This window comes from Bos indicus, chromosome 10, assembly GCF_029378745.1.
Source record: "Bos indicus isolate NIAB-ARS_2022 breed Sahiwal x Tharparkar chromosome 10, NIAB-ARS_B.indTharparkar_mat_pri_1.0, whole genome shotgun sequence".
NCBI classification, from domain to species: Eukaryota; Metazoa; Chordata; class Mammalia; order Artiodactyla; family Bovidae; genus Bos; species Bos indicus.
In genome coordinates this window covers 19838350-19866012 of record NC_091769.1, presented here as the reverse complement: position 1 = coordinate 19866012, position 27663 = coordinate 19838350, and the positions used below count along the sequence as shown (strand labels likewise).

The window sequence follows — 27663 nt, the reverse complement described above, 5'->3', positions numbered from 1 at the left end:
ACCTGGACAGCATATATTAAAAAGCATCACTTTGCCAACAAAGGTCCGTCTAGTCAAAGCTATGGTTTTTCCAGTAGTCGTGTATGGGATGTCAGAGTTGGATCATAAAAAAGGGTGAGTGCCAAAGAATTGATGCTTTTGAACTGTGGTGCTAGAGAAGACTAGCAAATCAGTCCATCCTAAAGAAAATCAACCCTGAATATTCATTGGAAGGACTGATGCAGAAGTTGAAGCTGTAATATTTTGGCAACCTAATGCAAAGAGCCAACTCACTGGAAAAAGACCTTGATGCAGTGAGATTGAGGTCAGGAGGAGAAGGGGGTGACAAAGGATGAGATGGTTGGATGGCATCATTGACTCAATGAACACGAGTTTTAACAAACTCTGGGAGATAGTGAAGGACAGAGAAGCTGGGCATGCTGCAGTCCGTGGGGTCACAAAGAGTCAGACATGACTGAACAACTGAACAACAACAATACATATTTAGAATCGTTTTATTTTCCTTCTATATTAACTCTTAATAATATGAAAAGTCTACCATTTCACTGTTTGCTTTCTCTTAGTCCACCTTATTCTATGTTCCTTTTCCTTTCCTTTCTTATCTTTTTTTGGAGAACTTTTTATTTCTACTTTCTTCTTCTATTATCTTGTTATAGTTAGATTTTTCTATTGTTCTTTCAAAGCCTCCCACAAAGATTGCAGGACACATCCCTGCCTTATTTTTTTTTTCTTTTTTTCTTTTTTTTTTTAAATTTTATTTTATTTTTAAACTTTACATAATTGTATTAGTTTTGCCAAATATCAAACCTCTAATATAACATAGTACTTTTACCACTTCCTGGACATTTTAAGAATCTTAGAAGACTAACTCCACATCCTTACTCCCGACTTACATGTGTGTGTATTCTATTTTAAATCCCATTTAACATTATCATTCTACATAGTCAACATCCACTTAGATTTACCCAAATATTTAACCCATCCTTTGCTCCTCATTTCTTCTTCATCATCTGAATGTTTAAAATATGCTTTATCTGACATGATCCAAGCCATCAATGTCTTGCCTCATGATTTCTGCATCCAAAATTTTATTTAAAATAATCTTTTCCTGCTCCTGGGTGACAAAGTTATCCTCCTATACTTTCTTCTACTAACTTTATAGTCTGTAGAGTAAATGAGATGGAGTTCCAAATAAGATGGAGTTCACTAATATTTTATTTGTCCAGTACCATCCATATAGAGGCAAAGAAATAAAGTGGTCATTCTACGATTGGTCTAAACCTACTTTCCATCTAGCCAGAGCAACGGCTGAGCTCAAGTGAGGTAATAGTTACATGAACTCTAAGAATTGCTCTTTTGGTTTTCAGAGGTTATAAGTCCACCCACAGATGGCAGTAGAGAATATAAACATTCTATGCCTCTGCCAGCATAGAGCCCCAGTGTGCTCCTCAATTCCTATCAATCAGAGTAGGAATGTGACTACTTCCCACTCTGAAACCCACAAAATGTACCAAGAGAAAGACTTTTATATAAACCATGAAACTACCCTAAACCACACAGCAGGGAGCATTCTATCAAATATAATACACTTGGAGACAACTTGAATGTCATGAGCTAACGTATACTTCCATGAATCCAAGCAGTGTTGGATTTCCCTAATAGTAACAGAGGTCTTCAAGACTTTTATTTGAAAAAAATATGTGCAGACAAATCATAGGAGAGCAAATGTTCCTCTGACAGTACATTTCCAGATGGAGGAAGAGCAAGGAAGATGGTGAGGTTATGTGTATATGCCATGGTCATTTTCTTTGACTTCCGAATCACAGAACCTATAAGGGAGATGCTCTGATGGTCAGCATTAGTTGAAAAGAAAAAAAAAATCATAAAATCAAACGCGTTACATTCAAAACCACAGCAGACTCCTTACTGGATGATCTATTCACCTGAAAGGTGGGAACACCAATGCTTAGGATATGTGGTTCTTGGTCAGAGAAAGATAAAGCATTCTGAGACAAGAAAAGTAATCTTCTAGATGCCCCAGACTGCACCCTTCTCTTCCTTATACTACAGATAACAACAACTAATTTTGAGCTTATACCATGTTCTAGTCACCATTCTGGGAGTTTTATAAGTGTTACTCTTCTGATCCTGAAAACAACTCTCATTATAGAGCAGTAAATCTCCTATAGTTCTACAGCTAGGAAATACAAGACCCAGCATTTGAGCCCAAGCAGCCTGGTTTAAAGCTTAGACTTTTAACTATTATGCTGTATTTGCTTCTTCTACATTAATGTTTAACAATTAGCAAAACCATAAAGTACAACAGTATTTTTAAAATTTATACAAGAAATATTTGCGTACCTTGTACTGTAAGCTCTGCTTGAGCTTCAATGGTCTCATTTCCATTATCGGCTATACAAAAATAAGTCCCAGCATCATCCTCGGTGACATCATTGATCTCCAGACTACCACCTGCCAGCAATACCAACCTTCCAGAGCTGCATTAGAAATATTGATATGTTTCAGAACGAGAAATATGATACCTGAAAAACTCTCGAAATAAAACAGATAAAACACTTATATTATTTATACAGCTACAGAAGGACTGAGACCAATGTAAAATAGCAGAATTTAATTTAGTCCAATTTACTTTGCTCATATTTTACATGCATAAGTATCATAAATACAAATCAAAATGTTACAATAAATTATCTCTGACACTAATTATTCCCAAAGGGATACCACTGTTGTGACCAATTCCACTCCCCACAATCCATCCCTGCTTACCCACTCCACCTAGTTTTTTTTTTTTCCAAATTGTGTCATTCTGAAGTCTGGTTTCACACTGTGAGTCACACCAGCACAGTGATGCCACACTCAAATGACTAACAGAGAGGGCAACATGTCAGATTAGAAACAGTAAGTCACGGGGTCACAGAGCCTACTGAAAGTTTCCAATGATAGCTTGTCTAGGAAAGGAAGGAAAAGAGGAAGGGAAGGGAGAGAGAAGAATGGTTGACAGCAATTTCCTGGGTGTGGCAACTGGGCACAAACTAGCCACCATCACATCAGTATCAGCAAGGATGCTAAACATTACTGACCCAACTCTACATGACTTAAGTCTATTTAAAGAGAATATATATTTTTTAAATTTTTGTACAGGTAAAGTATTTTTATAAAGGAATTTTTCTATCTGTAACAGTGTAGTATGTTATATACACATTATTTGAAGTAATCCCTGGAAAGTGAAATAGCTACCACAAGAAAATCTCATTTCCTGTCCCACTCCCTCCCTCCCTTTCTCTCTCTCTCAAAAAGAATATTTAAAAGGAAAGCTGAATCATTCTGTAACATCAAGGAAGAAATCACAAATCAATATTCTGATGAAAATTTTATAAAGCTAGTAAGTTTAGTTAAATTTGAAGATTTTGGAGAGTTACAATTTTACTTTTAAGGTTTTGTAACTAACTGGCTTTCACAGGCAGATTTTTCTCATAGATCTTAATACTGTTATAGTTCCTGTCTGTATTTATGCTCAACAAAATAGTTCTGATTACAATTTGGCTTTTCATATGAATTCCTGATGGGGAAGAAAAATCAGAGGAAATCACTATTCAGTCTGGGCCATGCTTAAAACAATTCTCATTGTAAGTAAAGCACTGTACTGGCTTAAGTTTTAGTACACTGTGAATTTGAGTAATTAGTCTTCCTGAATCCAACAGGCAAGATTAAGTTTCTGTACCACGACGGGAAAACCAGAATCAGATGTGGTGACTTCTCTAAGAAATACTCTGAAAGATCATGACTAAATTTATCAAGTGGCCTTCCAATGTGAACTATTAATTACACCCTCTAATTACAACTTCATGTGATAGAGAAGCTACACAACATATAACGGAAGAAAGCAAGAAAGAGTGACTAGGATAAAAGAAACAGAGATAAAACAAGGTTTGGGTATCTCACAAAACAAGACAAATTTACAAAAACTAATATCCTATATTTTACTTGGAGAAGGCAATGGCACCCCATTCCAGTACTCTTGCCTGGAACATCCCATGGACGGAGGAGCCTGGTAGGCTGCAGTCCATGGGGTCGCTAAGAGTTGGACACAACTAGGCGACTTTGCTTTCACTTCTCACTTTCATGCATTGGAGAAGGAAATGGCAACCCACTCCAGTGTTCTTGCCTGGAGAATTCCAGGGACGGGGGAGCCTGCTAGGCTCCCGTCTGTGGGGTCACACAGAGTCGGACACGACTGAAGTGACTTAGCATAGCATAGCCTATTTTACTGGTCAAATTCACTACTATGTTTCATAAATGGAAAACAATATTCATAAAGGGGAAATCAGCCCTACACACATATGATACCCAGCTGAGTGGAACATAATTTGAAACACTAGTTAGTACTTTTGAAACTGAGGTATAGTAATTTATATCTAATAATTATACTAAGAAACATTCCTGGTACTTGCTATGCCTCATATTTGCCATGAGTACAAGAACAGTGGAAGTCAGTCTTTCTTAACGCAGCTGATTTTACTTTCCTTAAAAGAAGTCTGGGAGGAAGAATGTCCAACAGCTTCTCAGAAATGATTTAAGTTGTTCATGTAACATATGTGGCTTACAGTACAAAGGAAATCAAGCTCCAAAATTCAAAGATGCAGTCAACAGAAACAGTAAGTGGAGAAGTATTCATGGTCAACGGACCCAAACTGAGCACTGCTAGACATAAGGAGTGTATTACATATGTGTCTCTGAGTAACCAGGGGTCAGTTGAGGAGAACATGGTGTGCTAAGACCTATGTCTTTGGCCAAAGGGAAAGGCTTTTGAGCAGATTAATAACATGGTCAGATTTAGTGAAGGAACAAGTGGAAGTTGTAAAGTCATTGTAATGGAATTAAAGAGAAAAGGATGAATCACGGCAGTAACAACAGGGGTAAAGAGAAGGCATGAAATAATGGCCACTCTTTTGAAAAGTTGGATGATGAAGTTAAAGAAAGGGATTTATTCATTCATTCATTCATTATTTACTGGTGTCCCTATGTATGTCAGGTAACAGCTGGTATACTGAAGCAAGCAAAAACAAAATCAGTGCTGTCATGCAATTTAGAGGGAAAGACGGACATAAAAAATGGTAACTCTACACAACGTAGAGTTATGGGCTTCCCTGGTGGCTCAGACAGTAAAGGATCTGCCTGTAATGCAGGAGACCTGGGTTTGATCCCTGGGTCGGGTAGTTACCCTGGAGAAGGAAATGGTGACCCACTCCAGTATTCCTGCCTGGAGAATTCCATGGACAGAGGAGCCTGATGGGCTATAGTCCATGGGGTCACAAAGAGTTGGACACTACTGAGCGACTTTCACGACACAATGGTATACCAGAAGAATCTGTCAGAAAATCAGAAAGAAATTTCACTGATAAAAATAACCTTTGAGCTGAGATCTGAAGAATGAATAGGAACTAACTAATGATGAAGGGGAGGAAAAGATTTCAAAAAGAAAGTCTAGCACATGCAAAGGATTGTGAAAGAAAGGATCACAGTGTGGGGATCCAAAAACCACCAATGTGGCCAGATATAAGAATTAAAAAAGCAAAAATATGAGGATGGAGCCAGACCACACAAGGCTCTGAAAGCCATTTTAAGAATCTGAATACTAAAAAAAAAAAAAAAAAAAGAATCTGAATCCTTAACTTGAAAAAAATGGAAGTCCATTAAACATCTTTAAAAGTGGGTGGGAAGTTGACAATGATGTAGTTAAGACTTGGGCTTTGAAAAGACTGCTATGGCAAGGGCATTTGGAATGAGGCCAGAGTATACGTGGGGTTAAAAGGAGGCTACTGAAGTAAATGATGTGACAGTCAACAGCACCTTGGAATAAGGTGTTAGCAACAGGCATGAATTTCAGAGATGTTTAGGAGGTAAAATGACAGACGGACTGGACAGAAAAGCTGAGGAAGAAACACAAGTCAAAAAAGACTCTGAAGTGTGATGGGGAATGCAGAAGGAAAATGACTTGTTTAATGTAGGTTTTTCTGTATTGTTATTTGAGTGAGAGAGAGGTGAGCTTTTTTAAAGACAAAAGACAGGTAACCATCGGAGAGGAAAACATCTGAAAAGAGGATTTACAAAAGTACTGGAGAGAATGGAAAATAATATCCAGAGCACAAAAGAACTTCTTAGACACCTCTTCCTCTAAAACAGCAGTTGAGGAAGGGTAGGAGAAAGCTAATCTTACATACACACTCATTTGCTTTTTTTCTTTAAACTTTTGAGAGATACCTGTAGATTCACATGCAGGTCCAAGGAATGATACGGAGAGATCTCACGGACCCTTTACTTAGTTTTCCTCAACAGTAAGATCTTGTGGAACTGTAACTAGGAGACTGATATTCCCACCATCACAAAGATCCCTCCTGCTGCTCTTTTATAGCCATATCCACCTCCCTCCCTCGCCCACCTCCTCATTAACCCCTGGCAACCACTAACCTGTTCTCCACTTCAATAATTTTTGCATTTCATGAAGAATGTTACATAGATAGTCACATGGTATGCAACCTCTGGGGATTGGCTTTTTTCACTCAGCATAATTCTCTGGAGATTCATCCAGGTTGTTGCAATTGTCAAAAGTTTATTCCTTTTATTGCTGAACAGTAATTTCAGAGTATGAATAGACATTGTTTATTTAATCCTTCACTCAATGAAAGACAGCTGAGTTGTTCCTAGTTTGGGGGTATTATGAATAAAGCTGCTATAAATATACACGTGCAGGTTTCTGTCTGAACGTAAGTTCGTTTCGATGGGATAAATGCCCAAGAATGTAAATGTTAGGTGATATGGCAGTTGCAACAAATTTCTTCAGAAACTGTCAAACAGCTCTTCTGAGTGGCTGCACCACTTCACATTCCTACCAGCAATGCCAGAGTGATCTCGTTTCTCCACATACCTGACAACATTTGGCACTGTCACTCTTGAAGTATGCAGTGATAAGTTGTGGTTTTAATTTGCACTTCCTAATGGCTAATGATATTAAGCAATTTTTCCTGTGCTTATCTACCATCTGTACATCTTGTTTGGTGAACCATCTATCTAAGATGACAGAGGATGAGATGGTTGGATGGTATCACCAACTCAAAGGACATGAGTTTGAGTAAGCTCCGGGAGTTGGTGATGGACAGGAAAGTCTGGCATGCTGCAGTCCACAGGGTCGCAAAGAGTCAGACACCACTGAGTGACTGAACTGAACTAACTCTTCTGTCTACATTCTAACTGAATTATATACTTTTTAAATACTGAGTTTTGTTTTGTTTTGTTTTGTTTTTGAGATACCTTTACACATTTTAGATACTCCTCCTTTGTTTGATACATGGTTGGCAAATATTTTGTCCCCACAAAAAATCTGTAGCTTTATCTTTTCATCCTCTTAACATGGTCTTTCACAGAGCAAAAGTTTTTAATTTTATTGTTAAGTTGCTAAGTCATGTCCCATTCTTTCGTGACCTCGTGGACTGTAGCCCTCCAGGTTCCTCTGTTCAGTGTTTCCCAGGTAAGATAACACAGAATTTACATGCACCCAAAATGTGAGGCATAATAAAATTCTCACTAGATAATATTAGCTCCAATTCTTTCCATTTTCCAGAAAGACTGTGTAGAATTGGTTCTAACTCTTTAAACACTGATAGAATTCTCCAGTGAAGCTATGTGGACTTGCAGACTTTTGGGGAGAGTTTAAAAATTACAAATTTAATCTCCTTAAGAGTTAAGAGGACTACTTATTTCATATTGAGTTAGATATGGTAGTTTGCGTTTTAGAGGAAATGGTTTGTCTCAATCAAACTTATGTGATGTACAATTGTTTATGTCGTTGTTCAGTCACCAAGCCGTGTCTGACTCTTTGCGACCCCATGGACTGCAGCACGCCAGGCCTCCATGTCCTTCACCACCTCCTGAAATTTGCCCAAGTTCATGTCCATTAAATTAGTGATGCCATACAACCGTCTTATCCTCTGTCACCCTCTTCTCCTTCTGCCATCAATCTTTCCCAGCATCAGGATCTTTTCTAAAAGATCCTGGCATCAGGCGGCCAAAGTATTGCAGCTTCAGCATCAGTCCTTCCAATAAGTATTCAGGGTTGATTTCCTTTAGGATGGACTGGTTTAATCTCCTTGTTGTCCAAGAGACTGTCAAGAGTCTTCTCCAGCATCACAGATCAAAAGCATCAACTCTTCGGCATTCTGCCTGCTTTGTGGTCCAATCTCACATCCATACATGACTACTGGACTACATGACTAGTAGTTGTTTATAGTATTCTCCTATTATCCTTTCGATGTTTGCTGGGTCTGTAGTGGCAACCCCGGCTCAGTCCTAATATCGATCATCTTGTGTCGTCTCCTTTTTTTTCCAGTCTACTAATTCTTTCCTTTATCCCATCCAGTCTCTTGTTAGCCCATCTAATGAGCTGGGTTTTTTTTTGTTGTAGTTTTTATTGTCTTAGTTCAAAATTTCCTGTTTAGTTCTTCTTTAAATCTTCTATTCCTTAGAAGAGACTATTTATCTCTTGAGATATTCTGTTTTTTGTTTATTTCAAATGTATTCATAATTCCTTGTTGAAGCATTTTAATGATAACTGCTTTAAAAATCTTTCTTACATAATTCAAAGACCTGTAATCTCAGTTTTAGCATAAATTGTCTTTTCTCATTTGAGATTTTCCTCATTCTTGGTTTGATGAGCAATTTTCCATTGACATCTGGATATTTGAGGCATTATGTTATAAGATTCTGGATCTTACTAAACCTTTTGCTTGCAGGTGGCTGCTTCTGACACCCAGTGGAAAGGGGAGGTGCTACCTCATGAAGTCCAGGTTCCACTCTCAGTCTTGACTGACACCTGAGAGGGAAGGGGGACTCCACATCATGCCTTAGCAGGACTGAGAGTCCTGGCTCCTCATTACGCTGCCACTGAGCCTGCTCTCTGGCTGGGTGCAGTAAGAGTGCCTCATTACTGTTCCCCACGTGGCGTCCAGTAACACCATGAAGAGAGAGGGTTCGACATTACAAGGTACTGCAAGTCCTGACTCCCCACAGGCCTCCTTCGATACCACCCTGGTGGAGAAGGGAAGCTGGCAAAGAGTGTCTCTATTGCCAGGTGGGATAAAAGTCCAGGCTCCCCAGGCGCCTCCACTGACACAGCAGGGGTGGGGGCCTCAATACTGCTTGGTTGGGATGAAAGTCCTGGCTCTCTACTTAGCCTCTGACACCATAGAGCAAGGAGGATGGTTCATCACAACCTGGTGAAGGCAGAAGTCTCGGCATCCCACTAGGCCTTTGCTGGCATTGGAGAGGACGGGGTCACAGTTCTTTATGTGGTATTTGGCTGGAGTAGGACTGATTAGAGTAGTTGAAGTAGTTTTTATCTTGCTGCCCCTCTCTGGTCCTTTGCCTAGAGAAAACACACTTTGGTGGTGCATTTTTGTTTGTGCCTAGTGGTGTTTGCAGGTTACCAGCTTCTTCAGCTCAAGCTGGGATATACAAGGTAAAAACAAAACCCATGGAACTTAAAACATCATGTTGTTTCTTAGGTCTAAGGTCCCTTCCTCTCTCCACCTTTCAGAGTCTTACATGTGTTCTACCTGTAATGTCCAGAGTTTTCAGTTGTATGCAACAGGAAGATCAGTGGAAAATACTACTCAATCTTCCCAGAAATGGAAGTCTTCCACTTGTCCTTTAAACAATCTAATTTTTCTACTACTGTCAATTGTAATCTAACATTAAGCATTTTATAACTATAACCTGTTTCTTTTGCAGCTGAGTTCTAATCTATCATTCCACTAAAACATAACATTATTTAATTACTAAATTACATTTTGCTGTCAGTCACCGTGCACTTCAGCATTTGTATTTTCTGAATTCTCTCCCTTTCAAATAAAACTACTCAATGAATGGGATACATTTCTACCACCACCCCCACTTCAATAGCTATGTTTGGTTTGGATCCAAACAAATGTGATCAAAAGATTAACCAAATATATCAATTCTTAACACACTTATAAAAGTCATGGACATGTTTTGAAATATTCTTAACTAGTTCTTAAGATGAATAATTGAGAAGGATGTCTAATAATTTGTTTGGTTTTTCCTTTTCACTAGAGCCAGCCCGGTTACTATCTAGATTTCTAGTCACATTTTTCTTTCAATTTCTAAATTTCTTTCTAATTTGAGGTCTACATAATTTATTAACTAAGATCCATCTACATATCTCATAAGACTGGCAGAAACAAGGATACTTTGAATAATCACTTGTATCTAACCTGAAGCACGGTGTTCCATTCACCTACTTACATTTTCCTATACTACATTCAGAAATTCAACCAAAATACATTGGTCGCCCTCTTCCTACCCAATTATATGCCAAGTACTGTGCCTGGGTCTGGAAACACCAGTGTGAAGAACACCAGCACTGTCTTGCTCTTATATTCTTCTGAAGCTTCCTGAGACAGTGGTATGGCAAAGCAATGCTTCTCAGACTTTTCTACCACATAACTGAAGCATTGAGAAGCCTACAGAACTCAAGATGGGAAAGTCTACTCAATCTTCTATTTATCCTTAAAATTCAAAGTAATGTAACTAGGAAATTACTAAATTGTCTTAATTTTCTTCACAGCACTTATTATAAACTGAAATTTTATGTTCATATGATTATTGCCTGACTCTTGTCCACTAGAATATGAACTAAGAGCAAAAATCTACTTGGTTCACTACTCTATTTCCTGTACCTTGAATAGGGCCGAACATAAAGAGCATTTAATAAATATTTGTTGAATAATTATTGAATAAACAAATGAGAATCATGGAAATTCTCACTTTTATTTCTTATATAAGAAATCAAACTCTTATTGTTTGTCTTCAGAATGTACTTCTACGAAGATAAAATATAAAAGCTTTAAAAATAACCTATCTCAGCTGTCCTATTCCTGATACTTTGTTCTAACATGTAGCCAATTAAAATTTCTACTCTAAGAGCTTAACATTTACATACCCTTTTTTTTAATATAAATTTATTTTAATTGGAGGTTAATTACTTTACAATACTGTATTGGTTTTGCCATACATCAACATGAATCCGCCACGGGTATACACGTGTTCCCCATCCCGAACCCCCCCTCCCACCTCCCTCCCCGTACCATCCCTCTGGGTCGTCCCATTGCACCAGCCCCAAGCAACCAGTATCATGCATCGAACTTGGACTGGCGATTCGTTTCATATATGATATACATATTTCAATGCCATTCTCCCAAATCTTCCCACCCTCTCCCTCTCCCACAGAGTCCAAAAGACTGTTCTATACATCAGTGTCTCTTCTGCTGTCTTGTATACAGGGTTATTGTTACCATCTTTCGAAATTCCATATATATGCGTTAGTATACTGTATTGGTGTTTTTCTTTCTGGCTTACTTCACTCTGTATAATAGGCTCCAGTTTCATCCACCTCCGTAGAACTGATTCAAATGTATTCTTTTTAATGGCTGAGTAATACTCCATTGTGTATATGTACCACTGCTTTCTTATCTATTCATCTGCTGATGGACATCTAGGTTGCTACCATGTCCTGGCTATTATAAACAGTGCTGCGATGAACATTGGGGTACACGTGTCTCTTTCAATTCTGGTTTCCTCAGTGTGTATGCCCAGCAGTGGGATTGCTGGGTCATAAGGCAGTTCTATTTCCAGTTTTTTAAGGAATCTCCACACTGTTCTCCATAGTGGCTGTACTAGTTTGCATTCCCAACAACAGTGTAAGAGAGTTCCCTTTTCTCCACACCCTCTCCAGCATTTATTGCTTGTAGACTTTTGGATTGCAGCCATTCTGACTGGTGTGAAATGGTACCTCATTGTGGTTTTGATTTGCATTTCTCTGATAATGAGTGATGTTGAGCATCTTTTCATGTGTTTGTTAGTCACCTGTATGTCTTCTTTGGAGAAATGTCTGTTTAGTTCTTTGGCCCATTTTTTGACTGGGTCATTTATTTTTCTGGAATTGAGCTGCAGGAGTTTCTTGTATATTTTTGAGATTAGTTGTTTGTCAGTTGCTTCATTTGCTATTATTTTCTCCCATTCTGAAGGCTGTCTTTTCATCTTGCTTAGACTTTCCTTTGTTGTGCAGAAGCTTTTAAGTTTAATTAGGTCCCATTTGTTTATTTTTGCTTTTATTTCCAATATTCTGGGAGGTGGGTCATAGAGGATCCTGCTGTGATTTATGTCAGCGAGTGTTTTGCCTATGTTCTCCTCTAGGAGTTTTATAGTTTCTGGTTTAAGTTTAGATCTTTAATCCATTTTGAGTTTATTTTTGTGTATGATGTTAGAAAGTGTTCTAGTTTCATTCTTTTACAAGTGGTTGACCAGTTTTCCCAGCACCACTTGTTAAAGAGATGGTCTTTAATCCATTGCATATTCTTGCCTCCTTTGTCAAAGATAAGGTGTCCATAGGTGCATGGATTTATCTCTTGGCTTTCTATTTTGTTCCATTGATCTATATTTCTGTCTTTGTGCCAGTATATACCCTATCTTAAGGTTCCTCATGTTTTCAGTTAGTGTAGGTTTAAAAAAATTCCCTTAAAGTCTTAGGAATTCTTTGTATAATATTTAGCTGGAAAAAAGAGTGGGGGAAAAGGGAGTAAAATATAGGCAGAAGTTGGTGACTGGACAGGTGTTCAGTAAGAAATCAGGTGACACTGAAGATGGTGCTATCAGTTTGGCTAATGGAACATGTGAGGAACAATCTGATTGCATTCTAGCATCCCCACTGATCAGTAAAGGTTGATCACCAAGCTGACTAGACAGATACTCCTTTCCGTATCTTGTTTACTGAACTACACAAATTAAGATTACCTGCTTACGCTAAATTAGTCAACTGGGAAGCTCTAAACTTGCTCTATCCAAACAACAGCCACCAGCCACATGTGGCTCCTGACACTTGAAATGTGGCTAGACCGACTGAGGAAATGTAAATGTAGGATATGAAGCAGGACTAAACACAAACTTTATTGTTTTGGTAGAACTAAATTTCACTTTAACCAGTACATTGTATAAATTATTGTATTTAGTAGTGCCATGTGTTCCAGAAAATTTTTAATTATTTTTGTGGCTTTCATCATGTTCCCATTGCACAGCACTGCTCCGGGAAAATGGTCCTCAACTGGGGATAATTTTGTCTCCTGAGAGGTATCTGGCAATATCTAGAAACATTTTTGGTTGTCACAACTTGGGAGTGCTACTGCATCTCATGGGCAGAGGCCAGGGATGTTACTGTACATTCTACAATGCACAAGATGACTTTGTTATGGAAATAAATCATATGGAACTACCACCACCTCCATCACCACCACCCAGTTCTCTTACCAGAATACAACTGAAAAAAAAAAATCTATTACCTAAGGAAGTAAATGGCCCTTCATGGATCACAGCATTCTTGGGGTGAAGGGGCTTGCATAACTCAATGAAGCTATGAGCCATGCCATGCAGAGTCACACAAGAAGGACAGATCATATTGAAGAGTTCTGACAAAACATGGTCCACTGGAGAGGGGAATAACAAACCACTCCAGTATTCTTGCCACAAGAAGCCCATGAACAGGATGATAAGGAACCCCATCAACAGTATGAAAAGGCAACATGACATGACACCAGAAGACAAGCCCCTAGGTCAGAAGGTATCCACTATGCTACTGGGGAAGAGCAAAGGGCAATTACTAATAGCTCCAGAAAGAATGAAGCAGCTGGGCCAAAGTGGGAACGACACTCAGTTGTGGATGTGTCTGGTGGTGAAAGTAAAGTACGATGCTGTAAGGAACAATATTACATAGGAATTTGGAATGTTAGGTCCATAAATCTAGGTAAACTGGACATGATCAAGGAGGACATGTTAAGAGTGAACATCAACATCTTAGAAATCAGTGAACTAACATGGATAGGAATGGGTAAACTTAATTCAGAAGACTATTATATCTACTACTCTAGGCAAGAGTTCCTTAGAAGAAATGGAGTGGCTCTCATAGTCAACAAAACAGTCCAAAATGCAGTGCGTGCATGGGAATTCACTTCAGTTGTGTCCAACTCTTTGTGACACTATGAACCATAATCCACCAGGCTCCTCTGTCCATGGAATTCTCCAGGCAAGAATACTAGAGTGGTTTGCCATTTCCTTCTCCAAGGGATCTTCCTGACTCAGGGATAGAACCTATGTCTCTTATGTCTCCTGCATCGGCAGATGGTTTCTTTACCACTAGCACCACCTGGGACTTGCTTGAAATCTCAAAAATGATAGAATGATTTCAGCTCATTTCCAAGGGAAATCATTCAACATCACAGTAACCAAAGCCTATGCCCCAACCACTAATGCTGAAGAAGCTGAAATTGGCCAGTTCTGTGAAGATCTACTAGATCTAAGACCTTCTAGAACTAACACCAAAAAAGATGTCCTTTTCATCACAGGGGATTGGAATGCAGAAGTAGAAAGTCAAGAGATACATGGAATAACAGGCATGTTTGGTTCTGGAGTACAAAATGAAGCAGAGCAAATGCTAACAGAGTTGTGTCAAGAGTACACACTGGTCATGGCAAACACCCTCATCCAACAACACAACAGACGACTCTACACATGGATATCACCAGATAGTACCAAAATTCAGATTGATTATATTCTTTGTAGCCAAAGATGGAAAAGCTCTATACAGTCAGCAAACACAAGACTGGACTGACTGTGGCTCAAATCATGAGCTCCTTATTGCTAAATTCAGACTTATATTGAAGAAGGTTGGGAAGACCACTAGGCCATTCAGGTATGACCTAAATCAAATCCCTTATGATTATACAGCAGAGGTGAAGAATAGATTCGAGGGATTAGATCTAGTAGACAGAGTGCCAGAAGAACTATGGATGGAAGTTCATAACACTGTACAGGAGGCGGTGACCAAAATTATCCCAAAGGGGAAAAAAAAATGCAAGAAGGCAAAGTGGCTGTCTGAGGAGACTTTACAAATAGCTGAGAAAAGAAAAGAAGTGAAAGGCAAGGAAAAAAGAAAAGATGTATCCAACTGAATGCAGAGTTCCAGAGCATAGCAAGTAGAGATAAGGCCTTCTTCAATGAACTATGCACAGAAATAGAGGAAAACAACAGAATGAGAAAGACTAGAGATCTCTGCAAGAAAAGTGGAGATATCAAGGGACTATTTCATGCAACGATGTGTACAATAAAGGACAGAAATGATAAGGATCTAACAAAAGCAGAAGAGATTAAGAAGAAATGGCAAGAATACACAGAAGAACTGTACAAAAAAGATCTTAACGACTTGAATAAACATGATGGTGTGGCGACTCACCCGGAGCCAGACATCCTGGAATGTGAAGTCAAGTGGGCCTTAGGAAGCATTAGTATGAACACAGTTAGTGCAAGTGATGGAATTCCAGCTGAGCTATCTAAAATCTAAAGTACTGCACTCAATAGATCAGCAAATTTGGAAAACTCAGCAGTGGCCGCAGGACTGGAAAAGGTCAGTTTTCACTCCAATCCCAAAGAAAGGCAATGCCAAAGAATGTTCAAACTACCCTACAATTGTGCTTATTTTATGTGCTAGCAAGGTTATGCTCTAAATCCTTCAATCTAGGCTTCAGCAATATATGAACTGAGAACTTCCAGATATACAACCTGGATTTAGAAAAGGCAGAGGAACCAGAGATCAAATTGCCAACATTCGTTGGATCATAGAGGAAGCAAGGGAATTCCAGAAAAACATCTACTTCTGCTTCACTGACTATGCTAAAGCCTGTGACTGTGTGGACCACAAGAAACTGTGAAAAATTCTTAAAGAGATGGGAATATCACCATACCTATCTTCAGATAAACCTGTATGCAGGTCAAGAAGCAACAGTTAGAACTGGACAAGGAACAATGAACTGGTTCAAAATTGGGAAAAGAGTATGTTAAGGTTGCATATTGTCACCCTCCTTATGCAACTTCTGTGCAGAGTACATCATGTGAAATGGCAGGCTGGATGAATCACAAGCTGGCATCAAGACTGCCAGGAGAAATATCAACAACCTCAGATATGCAGAGGACACCACCTAATGGGAGAAAGTGAAGAGGAACTAAAGAGCGTCTTGAAGAAGGTGAGAGAGTGAAAAAGCTGGCCTGATCATGGCAAATAGAAGGGGAAAAAGTAGAAGTAGTGACAGATTTTATTTCCTTGGACACCAAAATCACTGCTGATGGTGACTGTAGCCATGAAATTAGAAGACACTTGCTTCCTGGAAGACATTTATCCATGACAACTCTAGATAGCATATTAAAAAGCAGAGACATCACTTTGCTGATGAAGGTCCATATAGTCAAAAGCTATGGTTTTTCCAGTAATCATGTACGAATGTGAGAGTTGGACCATAGAGAAGGCAGAGAGTCGAAGAATTGATGCTTTTGAATTGTGGTGCTGGAGAAGCTTCTTGAGAGTTTCTTGGACAGCAAGGAGATCAAAACACTCAATGCTAAAGGAAATCAACCCTGAATGTTCAGTGGAAGGACTGATGCTGAAGCTCTAATACTCTGGCCCCATGATACGAAGAGCCGACTTACTGGGAAAAAAAAACCCTGATGCTGGGAAAGATTGAAGAAAAAAGGAGACGGGGGCAGGAGAGGATGAGAGGGTTAGATAGCATCACCAACTCAATGGACACAATCTAAGCAAACTCCAGGAGACAGTGAAGGACAGGGAGCCTGGCATGCCGCAGTTCATGGGGTTGCAGAGTCAGACGTGACTGAGCAACTGAACAACAACAAAAGGAAGTAATGACAGTGTTTGGGAGGGAAAATAGGGTGATGGTCGATGTCAACAGAAAAGGCTTATGTGTAAGATGAAAAATCTGAGGTCATAGAAGGAAGCTGGTATGACCCTGAAAGTCAAAAACAAAAAAATGAGGAATACATTTTCTTTTACTGTTTAAGTAAAGGAAAAAACTATCATCGACAAAATGCATATGAGAGTAAGTTAGACATCTCAGGTAGTCAGCATTAGAAACTCTTGCAACAATTTAAGGAAGGAAATCCTAGGGCCTTAAGCTAAGAAGAACCAATGGAATAATTATCCCTTAATATCTTAAAAGCATTCTTTAAACATCCTAATCATATATAGCATATAAACATATTTCAAGAATGATAAATAAGCGTCATGATGTGTTTAAATAAAAATAAAAGAGATAACCTTTTTAAAATTAATCAATAGTCTCAAATAAGATTAGACCAAGTCACAAGCCAAGGCTGAAAAAGGCTTTTAGGCAGACAATGTTACCTTTCTGTGTCAACTGTCTCCTGGTTTTTCACCCATCTAATGCTTGGAGTAGGAAGTCCTGAAGCAACACATGGCAACACTGCACTCTGACCAATGACTCTGATTAAGGAAGAAGGTTGTTTCAAAAATACCAAGTTTGATGTGGCACCAGGATCTGAAAACAAAATTAAAACAAAAGAAAATGTTTAAGAGTCTGTGTGGCTTTATACAACGAAATAGTTTAAGCAAAAATGACAGGAAAATTCCATTTAAATTAGCAAGCATTTCTTAATAATTCCCGTGTACACAACTTTGTCCAAGGCTCTCTGGGAGGCTTAAACATGTTTAAGTCATAGCTCCTGCTTTCAGTGTCCTTACTAGTTACCTAAGTGAAATCTGACTTGAACCCCCTTCATTTTAAAAGATAACATAAGGAAAATACTTCATAAGTGGTACAAATATGAAAAAGACTGAGCAAGCTCAGGACCTTAGTATCCTCATCACTCACAGAGATATTGTAAGAGGTTTCCTTTCTTTTCCTTCCCTATACCTATATGCTACCTCTAAAAATCTTTGAGCTTCATCTATTTAACTTGCTCACTGAGACAGTCACTCCTTTAATTTCTACAATGGTGCAACTATCAAGCTACCACTATATGTGTATTCACACTTTAGAGAGTCACCCTCTTACAGGCATATGAAAAGATCATACTCCTGGGGTAGAAGATAGGGTTATCTGTTAGATGGGGTGATAGTTCTAGTTTTTTTTTAAATTGGAAGATAATTTTTCACAATATTGTGTTGGTTTCTGCCACACATTAACATGAATAAGCCATAGGTATACACATGTCCCCAGCCTCTTGAATCTTCCTCCCAACTCCCACCCTTCTAGGTATCACAGAGCACCAGCCTAAGCGCCCAGCATCAGAAAGCAATTTCCCACTGGTTGTTTTACATATGGTAATGTGGGAGTTGGTGATGGACAGGGAGGCCTGGCGTGCTGCGATTCATGGGGTCGCAAAGATTCGGACACGACTGAGCGACTGAACTGAACTGCATGAATATGTTTTCACGCTACTGTCTGAATTCATCCCACCCTCTCCTTCCCCCACTGTGTCCATAAGTCTGTTATCCACGTCTGAGTCTCCACTGCTGCCCTGAAAACAGGTTCATCAGTACCATCTTTCTACTGTTAAGTTTTTTTTTTTTAATTTTATTTTATTTTTAAACTTTACATAATTGTATTAGTTTTGCCAAATATCGAAATGAATCCGCCACAGGTATACATGTGTTCCCCATCCTGAACCCTCCTCCCTCCTCCCTCCCCATACCATCCCTCTGGGTCGTCCCAGTGCACTAGCCCCAAGCATCCAGTATCGTGCATCGAACCTTGAAAAGAAAGACTGTTCTCAGGCAGAGATGAGATTCTTTGCTCCAAACTCTTAGGAAAACATGTTCTATAACCATTTTGACAACCACCAGAGCTGGCTTTAAACTTGTGTAACTAATCAATGACAGTTCTGTAGTCATGGTAACAAAACACTGTCTAATAGTTCAGCACAACTCTTCAGTGAACATGCTTTGAAAGCCAACCAATGAGTTTATCCAATGCCTCTAAAAGTTATTAGCCATTCAGTGGTGGAATCCCTTGCTTCTAAGGCTGACATTGTTCTCATCTCTGTAACCAATGATAAAACATGTTTCTATTACTGACATCAACCCATCCCAGTCTCCTAACCAACACACTAAGAACAATGTCTTTCAAAAAATTTTATAGGAGACTGTTGGTTTAGTCGCTAAGTCATGTCTGACTCTTGTGGCCCCATGGACTGTAGCCTGCCAGGATCCTCTGCCTATGGGATCCTCCAGGCAAGAATATTGGAGTTGGTTGCCATTTCCTTCTCCACAGGATCTTCCTGACCCAGTCTCCTAACCAAGAACAATGCTTTTCAAAAAATTTCACAGGATATTAGCAGTCTGCATTATTCAAGATGACTATGCTTTACAAACATAGCTCTCCCTTAGGTAAACAAAACAATCTGTATTTTTTGTTTCAGATATTTCATGGTGGTTCATCTTTTGACACCAAGAATCTTATTTACCTCAACCTGGTTTGGAGGATTTGTGATTGATAACACAGATTCAGAGAAAAAATATCACCTCTGTCTGCCATGAAATAAGACCTCTTCTATATAAAAGCAAGTCAGAAAGTAGGTTGGAAGACATTGCTATAGAGCACTAGTTCTTTCTTTTCCTACCTTGAACTAGGACTTCCCTGGTGGCTCAGACAGTAAAGCATCTGCTTATAATGCGGGAGACCGGGATTCAATCCCTGGGTCAGGAAGATCCTCTAGAGAAGGAAATGGCAACCCACTCCAGTACTCTTGCCTGGAAAGTCCCATGGACGGAGGAGCCTGGTAGTCTACAGTCCATAGGGTTGCAAAGAGTCGGACACGACTGAGTGACTTCACTTTCACTTTCAAGTTTTTATTGAAACAAACAAATCTGTATATTTATTGGCTTCTGTGTGCCAATTACCATTCTTAGTAGCAGACAAAATTCTCTGCCCTAGTTGAGCTTACATACTAATAAGGGGAGAGAGACAACAAATAAAAGATATAGTGTGTCAGATGGTGATATATTCTCAAGTGAAATGCAGGGGGAGAAAGCACTGGGGCAGAAATGGAAGACTGTTGTCTTGAACAGTGGTCAAGGAAGGCTTCACTGATAAATGATATCTGAGCAGAGAGGTACGACAGTGAGTCAAGCAGAGCTATCTGAGGGAAGAGGATCCAGGCAGAGAAAACGATAAGCAGAAAGACCCTAAAGCAAGAGCATGTTTGCAGTGTTCTAAAAATGTCAGATGCCAACAGTCACACAGTGAGGGAGAGATGGGTATGAGATGTAAGAAGATAGATGGGGAGGGAAGTGGCATTAGGATTATACAAAACCTTACAGTCCAAGGGCTTTTAACATTTACTCTGAGATGGGAAACTATTAGGAGGCTTTGAGCAAACATGTGACATGATCTAATAAACATCTTAAAAGAGAACTGTGGCTGCTGAGCTGAAAATACACTGAGGAACAATAAGGACAAGAATGATGATGACAAAGAAAGAAACTGCATTAAATAAAAAATCGGTTCAAGGGCCATCAGGAATACTCTCAAGAGTGGTTGCTCATAATGTTGGCCTCCCTTTGCAAGCCAATCCATGGGCTAAAAAAAACTGTACACAATCATTATATATTTATATATATATATATATATATATATATATATATATATATATATATAAACTGTCCAAACAAGGTAGGAATGGTCCAATTATATTCATAAACTCAGATTTGAAATATAAGAAATATGAAATACAGCAGTTGGAACAGAAGGTAAAAGGTCATGAAACACCAAGAAGGTACAGGAACTATGATGAGCCACAAATGAGAGGATGGCATGAGAAAGCAGAAGTTACACATTTGAGAAAAGACACACAGAACAGATTATGAGGAAAGCCAGTAAGGGCAGCAAGAATGAGATCCCAGAAAAAGAAGGAAAGACAGAGAGAAGAGCTAAGTTGACATAAAACGAGGGAGCATTATGAAGACCTCTGACTCACCAGTATCTCTAGAGCTGCTATATTAACAGTTACTATTCTGCCCATCCCTTATATGAACTAGCCTTAGTAAGTCTGTGATTCTTATAACTAAAAAGACTTAACTATCACAAGGAGGTATGAGAACTGTAAAAAGTGTATTACTGGAGGAGACAGAAAAAGACAGAGCTTTGACAAAAGACACAGAGCTAATGTTTGTTTAGCCAAGAAGAATGCCAAAGATACTGACTGTACTTTATTGCTTCGTAAATATTTACTGACCAATCTATTCACTAGAGACGATCTTTCCGGTATGTTTTCTTCTTCTCTCTCCCTGCAAGAAACTGAAACTCTTTACGCTGGCATTAATATGTCATACCACACCTGTAACCATGTTTATTTAAAAAAATTCTAACAGGACAATTTTTACCCATTAACAAATATAAAACCATCAATCCTGATAATGAATTAATACCTGGAAGAACTTTTAATTCAGCTTCCTCACTATACTTTGGTGGCCCTCCACTTTCAACCATGCATCGATAGAGTCCCCCATCTCCTTCAGTTGCGTTGCTGATAACTAGCGTTCCGCTTGGAAGTTTGATAACTCTATCATCCAGAAGAAGAGGCTGTTTGTTCTGTTCCCATCTCACAAATGGGACCAAATCTGCATTAACTTCACAATTCAGAACCGCACTGTTCCCAACGTAAACTGAAGAAGGCTCTGGTTGGCTGGCAAATCTTGGAAGACCTGGACAATGAAGAAAAGGAAAAAAAATAAAATGTAGTTAAATATTACTTTAGTCATGAAACCAGGAGCAAGTTAGCCTGTTTGGCCACAAGTATAGTGGAACCAGGTTTAAAAAGAAGGTCCATGGGTCAGGAAATTGGCTACATACAGGGATACAGATCAAGTGAATAATGTACTAGGAATTACTGGAGTCAGATTCCTCATGGTTGAAAAAACAAGGTACAAATATCTATATATATACATTTCACCTATAGTTATTACAAATATGTACGCACACACACACATCCTAGCTCTGTCCAGAAAGAGCCCAGAATCAATCTTACTCCAGTAACAATGAATATATATGGTGACCTGATCATGATTTCTAAAATACTATTCTCCACCTAAAGGAACTAATGCTTCTTGGATAAATGGCTGATTCTAGGACTACAGTATGGAAATATAAGTCTGGAACACATTGTGACAGAAAGTAAGGAAGTACCCAAAGACTAAAACGGACATAGCCAAAGGACACAGAAGTCAGACAAAAGGAGTTCCCTCTGGCTAACTCTGGGATAATGATGATTAATGCAGCAAAGAATGAAGAATGGATGCTAAAACTACTAAGTGAGAGTTGGAAGAGGAATAGGGATGTTGATAGAGTATCAAATTATATCTTCTCCAAATACTTAAAAGTACAAAATATTTATTAACTTTTGAGTAGAGAGACATAGTACAGACAATCTTAACCAAGTAACAGAAGCTAACACTACCAGTAATGGAACAAAACACCACATGCTTTCTGATATGATGCACTAAGAATACAGCATCACTTCTGTGACATTCCTCCCCAAAATGCAAAACCTGAATCCATTCATGGAGGAAAACTAGAAAATTCAAAAGAGACAAGGATGAACTGAATAATGATATGAGATTGTCAAAATCTAAAGAGAGAACGACTAAGTACTAAACTTGTAATCCAGGACTGGAAAGGAAGAGGGATGCTGGGGCAGAGTTTTCGCTTTTGTTTTTTCTGCTATTAAGAACATTACTGAGATAACCAGTGAAATCTGAATTGTACCTATCAATTAAATGATAGTATTTTTTATTAAGGTTAATTTCCTAATATCAATGGATGTTTACTAAGGTTCTTGTTTTTAGGAAATATAAACAAAAGAATTCAGGCTGGGGTAACATTTGCAAATCACCCTGAATGAGTCAGAAAAAATTTTATGTGGGTATGCAGATATTAGATGATAAGGCAAATTTGGTAACATGTTAACAATTGGGTAATAAGAGTTTAGAATATATGAGATTTCTTGGTTTTGTTCTTGCAACAATTCCACAAATTAGTAATTATTTCAAAATAAAATATTAACCAAAAAAATAGTCATAAATACTCTGCAGATGCCACAGAATGTAACGGTTAGGAACAGATATAGAGAACAAATTAGTGGTTATGGGAGGCAAATATGGGGTGTGATACAACGGAGGGGGAGGTACAAATTACTGAGTGTAAGACAGGCTCCAGGATGTACCGCACCACACGGGGAATACAGACAATCATTTTTATAATAACTGTAAATGGAAGTGAAAGTGCAAGTCACTCAGTTGATCTGACTCTTTGCGACTCCATGGACTATACAGCCCATAGAATTCTCCAGGCCAGAATACTGGAGAGGGTAGCCTTTCCCTTCCCCAGGGGATCTTCCCAACCCAGGGATCGAACCCAGGTCTCCAGCATTGTAGGTGGATTCTTTAACAGCTGAGCCACAAGGGGAGCCCAAGAATACAGGCATGGGTAGCCTATCCCTTCTCCAGCAGATCTTCCTGATGCAGGAATTGAACTGGGTTCTCCTGCACTGCAGGCGGGTTCTTTACCAACTAAGCTATCAGGGAAAGTAACCTCTAAAAATTATATAAAAATGAGGCCAGAGCCTCTCTTGGCTTGGTCCACCTCTTCCTTAAGGTGTTCTTTCCATTCTTTCTTCAATAATCTTGTTTTTGCCAAGGGGAAAAAAAAATTGAATAAAAATTAAAAAAAAATTAAGTGACTTTAACATGCTCAGACTGCAACAAAATGTTTCTTTAAAGAAACATTTCCTTAAAGAAACAAATTAAATTATCAGAAACATAATTTCAGGTTTTCCAGTTCTATGATGGTCAATTACTCCATATGGAAATAATACTCTTAAAAGTGTCTAACCCTGCTACAATTTTTTATCTTTTTATTTTAAGAGGACTTTTGAAGGAAAAAAATAGACATAATTAGCCAAATATCTACTTTTCAGAAATTAGGAAATTTGAAGAATTAACAAAGATAAACACAGAAACTAATAAAACAGGAAAAAGGAATCAAATAAAACCAAGAACCAGTTCTATTTTTAAAAAGTCAAAATATTCTCCCTCCTGTGCTCTCATGAAAATGAGTAATTTTTAAAAATACAAACCCACAACAACATATGTGGAGTTGGCAGACAAGAGATTTCAAAAAGTTTCTGGATAGGGAAAGCAGATGGAGAAACTCGTAACTGACATATCAAGGCAGAAAATGCTGCGGCTTCCTGTGCTCACAAGTGGGAGACCAGTTTGTCCTACTGCCTCTGGAGAACTGCAGAAGGAGAGTGGGAGTGAGATATGAGGTTGACACGATGGGATTAACAGTGTCTGTATTTAGACTACCCAGTCATCCCACCTTCGGGCACAAAATACCCACAGCTAGAGTACTGCCCAGACAGTCAAAGAAAAATTTCTGGTGTGCAGAGATGAGACAGCCCAGGGAAAATGACCTCTCACATTTAATTCTATGAGCTATCAACTTAGTAGGTTTTCAAAAGTTCGTCTTCTTTATTTGACTTGGCCAGTTTCTATTCCTTGCAAACAAAGAACTCTAATCAATAATCTTTCAAAATGGCAATGCAGCAGCATCCTTTTTTTTTTTTTTGCAACATTTAAAAAAAGTTTAATTGAGCTACAATTTATATACCTTAAAAGGTACCATTTAAAGTACACAATTCAATTGTTTTTAGTAATATGCCCAGTTTTGCAACTATCACTATAATCTAATTTTCAAACACTTTCATCATCCCCAAAGAAACTTGGTATTCGCTTGCAGGCATTCCCATTTCTTACACTCACCCCTTTCCCACCCACTCCATGCCCTTATTCCTCCCATCTCCAGTCCTAGAAAACCACCAATCTACCTTTTGTTTGGTTCTATATATTTGCCTATTCTGGACATTTCATATATATAAAGTCATATGATATGTGGTCTTCTGTGAGTGACTTATTTCACTTATCACACTGCTTTTAAGGTTTATTCATGTTATTATATACAGTGACTGACTTTATTTTTTGGGGCTCCAAAATCACTGCAGATGGTGATTGCAGCCATGAAATTAAAAGATGCTTGCTCCTTGGAAGGAAAGTTAGGACCAACCTGGACAGCATATTAAAAAGTAGAGACATTACTTTGTCAACAAAGGTCCATCTAGTCAAGGCTATGGTTTTTCCAGTAGTCACGTATGGATATGAGAGTTGGACTATAAAGAAAGCTGAGCACCAAAGAATTGATGCTTCTGAACTGTTGTGTTGGATAAGACTCTTGAGAGTCCCTTGGACTGCAAGGAGATCCAACCAGTCCATCCTAAAGGAGAGTCCATCCTGGGTGTTCATTGGAAGGACGGATGTTGAAGCTGAAACTCCAATATTTGGCCACCTGATGTGAAGAGCTGACTCATTTGAAAAGACCCTGATGCTGGGAAAGATTGAAGGCAGGAGGAAAAGGGGACGACAGAGGATGAGATGGTTAGATGGCATCACTGACTCAATGGACATGGGTTTGGGTGAACTCCGCAAGTTGGTGATAGACAGGGAGGCCTGGCGTGCTATGGTTCATGGGGTCACAAAGAGTCGGACACGACTGAGCAACTGAACATATATATATATATATATATATATATCAGCACTTCATTCCTCATTATTGCTGAATAATATTCCATATATGAATAAACTATATTGTAGTTATCCATTCATCACTTGATAGACATGTAAGCTATTTCTACTTTCTGGCTATTACAAAAAATGCTGCTCTGAATATTCATGTACAAACTGCTATGTGGACATATCTTTTCATGTCTCTTAATGCCTAGGAGTAGAACTGCTCAGTCATATGGTAATTCTATGGTTAACACTCTGAGAAACTGCCAAACAGTTCAGTGCTATCTTTTTAAATGACATATACACACAAAGTATACCCTATGATCCAGCTATTAGTAGAATTACAAATTCTAACAGTCTATACTACAGAAATAAAGACTAACAAAATTTGTTCACTATGTTACAGTATTCGACAAAAAGGGAATGTTTAGATAAAGCACAATATATACAAACATAAGGGATACTATGCAACTATTAAAAAGAACTTCTATTCATCTCTTAGCTTAGATATTATTTCCTCCTGATATCCAGACCAAAAGCATATTAAACTCTCCTACAGAATCCTGTTTGCAGCAAAAGAATTTTGGTTTTGTATTAAAATAACCTGTTTACTTAAATATTGAGTCAAAAATGCTTCCTAGAGATGGGAATACCAGACCACCTGACCTGCCTCTTGAGAAATGTGTATGCAGGTCAGGAATCAACAGTTAGAACTGGACATGGAACAACAGACTGGTTCCAAATAGGAAAAGGAGTACGTCAAGGCTGTATATTGTCACCCTACTTATTTAACTTATATGCAGAGTACATCATGAGAAATGCTGGGCTGGAAGCAGCACAAGCTGGAATCAAGATTGCCAGGAGAAATATCAATAACCTCAGATATGCAGATGACACCACCCTTATGGCAGAAGTGAAGAGGAACTCAAAAGCCTCTTGATGAAAGTGAAAGTGGAGAGTAAACAAGTTGGCTTCAAGCTCAACATTCAGAAAATGAAGATCATGGCATCCGGTCCCATCACTTCATGGGAAATAGATGGGGAAACATTGGAAACAGTGTCAGACTTTATTTTGGGGGGCTCCAAAATCACTGCAGATGGTGACTGCAGTCATGAAATTAAAAGACTCTTACTCTTTGGAAGGAAAGTTATGACCAACCTAGATAGCATATTCGAAAGCAGAGACATTACTTTGACAACAAAGGTCTGTCTAGTCAAGGCTATGGTTTTTCCAGTGGTCATGTATGGATGTGAGAGTTGGACTGTGAAGAAAGCTGAGTGCCGAAGAAGTGATGCTTTTGAACTGTGGTGTTGGAGAAGACTCTTGAGAGTCCCTTGGACTGCAAGGAGATCCAACCAGTCCATTCTGAAGGAGATCAACCCCGGGATTTCTTTGGAAGGAATGATGTTAAAGCTGAAACTCCAATACTTTGGCCATCTCATGCAAAGAGTTGACTCGTTGGAAAAGACTCTGATGCTGGGAGGGATTGGAGGCAGGAGGAAAAGGGGACGACGGAGGATGAGATGACTGGATGGCATCACCGACTCGATGGACATGAGTTTAAGTGAACTCCGGGAGATGGTGATAGACAGGGACTCCTGGTGTGCTGCGATTCATGGGGTCACAAAGAGTTGGACACAACTGAGTGACTGAACCGAACTGAACTGAAAGGATATGAAAGCTAAAAGGAAGAATGAACCAGAGGAGAAGAAAGAGAAGAAAAGGTAGAGGACAGGATTAATAGGCAGTGAGGAAGCCATAAGCAAAGGCCAGAGGCAGAGAATGAAAGGGAAGTGAATATGCTAGAGCCTAAACGAGGGGAGGGTGGTGATGGTGGGGGCGGAGTGCTAAGAAATCAAGTTGGAGAAGTGGAGGCCAGCTCATGAAAGGACTCAAGAAGCCTGTTAAAGAGTCCAGCCATTAACTTGATGCAGTTTACATTAGAGTCACTGAAGGGTGAGAAAGAGTCCTCTGACCACAGAGTGGAGATGGGTAAGACAAGGGAAAAAACAAGATGTCAGGTAGTTACTAGGCTGTGCTGAGGGATGACCAGGAGTAGCCTCAGGAAGGAGCCTGTGAATCAAATACAGAGA

The 27663-nt window shown here is 39.0% G+C and overlaps 1 protein-coding gene across 9 annotated transcripts in view; it reads right to left on the bottom strand.

The window, feature by feature from the left end:
• NEO1 (neogenin 1) overlaps positions 1-27663 on the bottom strand; it is a 241560-nt gene that overhangs the window by 138914 nt on the left and 74983 nt on the right. For all 9 annotated transcript variants that reach the window (XM_070797052.1, XM_070797050.1, XM_070797044.1 and 6 more), the window contains exons 3-5: positions 21377-21652; positions 17333-17486; positions 2362-2498 (exon numbers count right to left, since the gene is read on the bottom strand). In XM_070797052.1, the coding sequence (XP_070653153.1) occupies positions 2362-2498; positions 17333-17486; positions 21377-21652 (567 nt within the window). The remainder of the gene's footprint in view (positions 1-2361; positions 2499-17332; positions 17487-21376; positions 21653-27663) is intronic.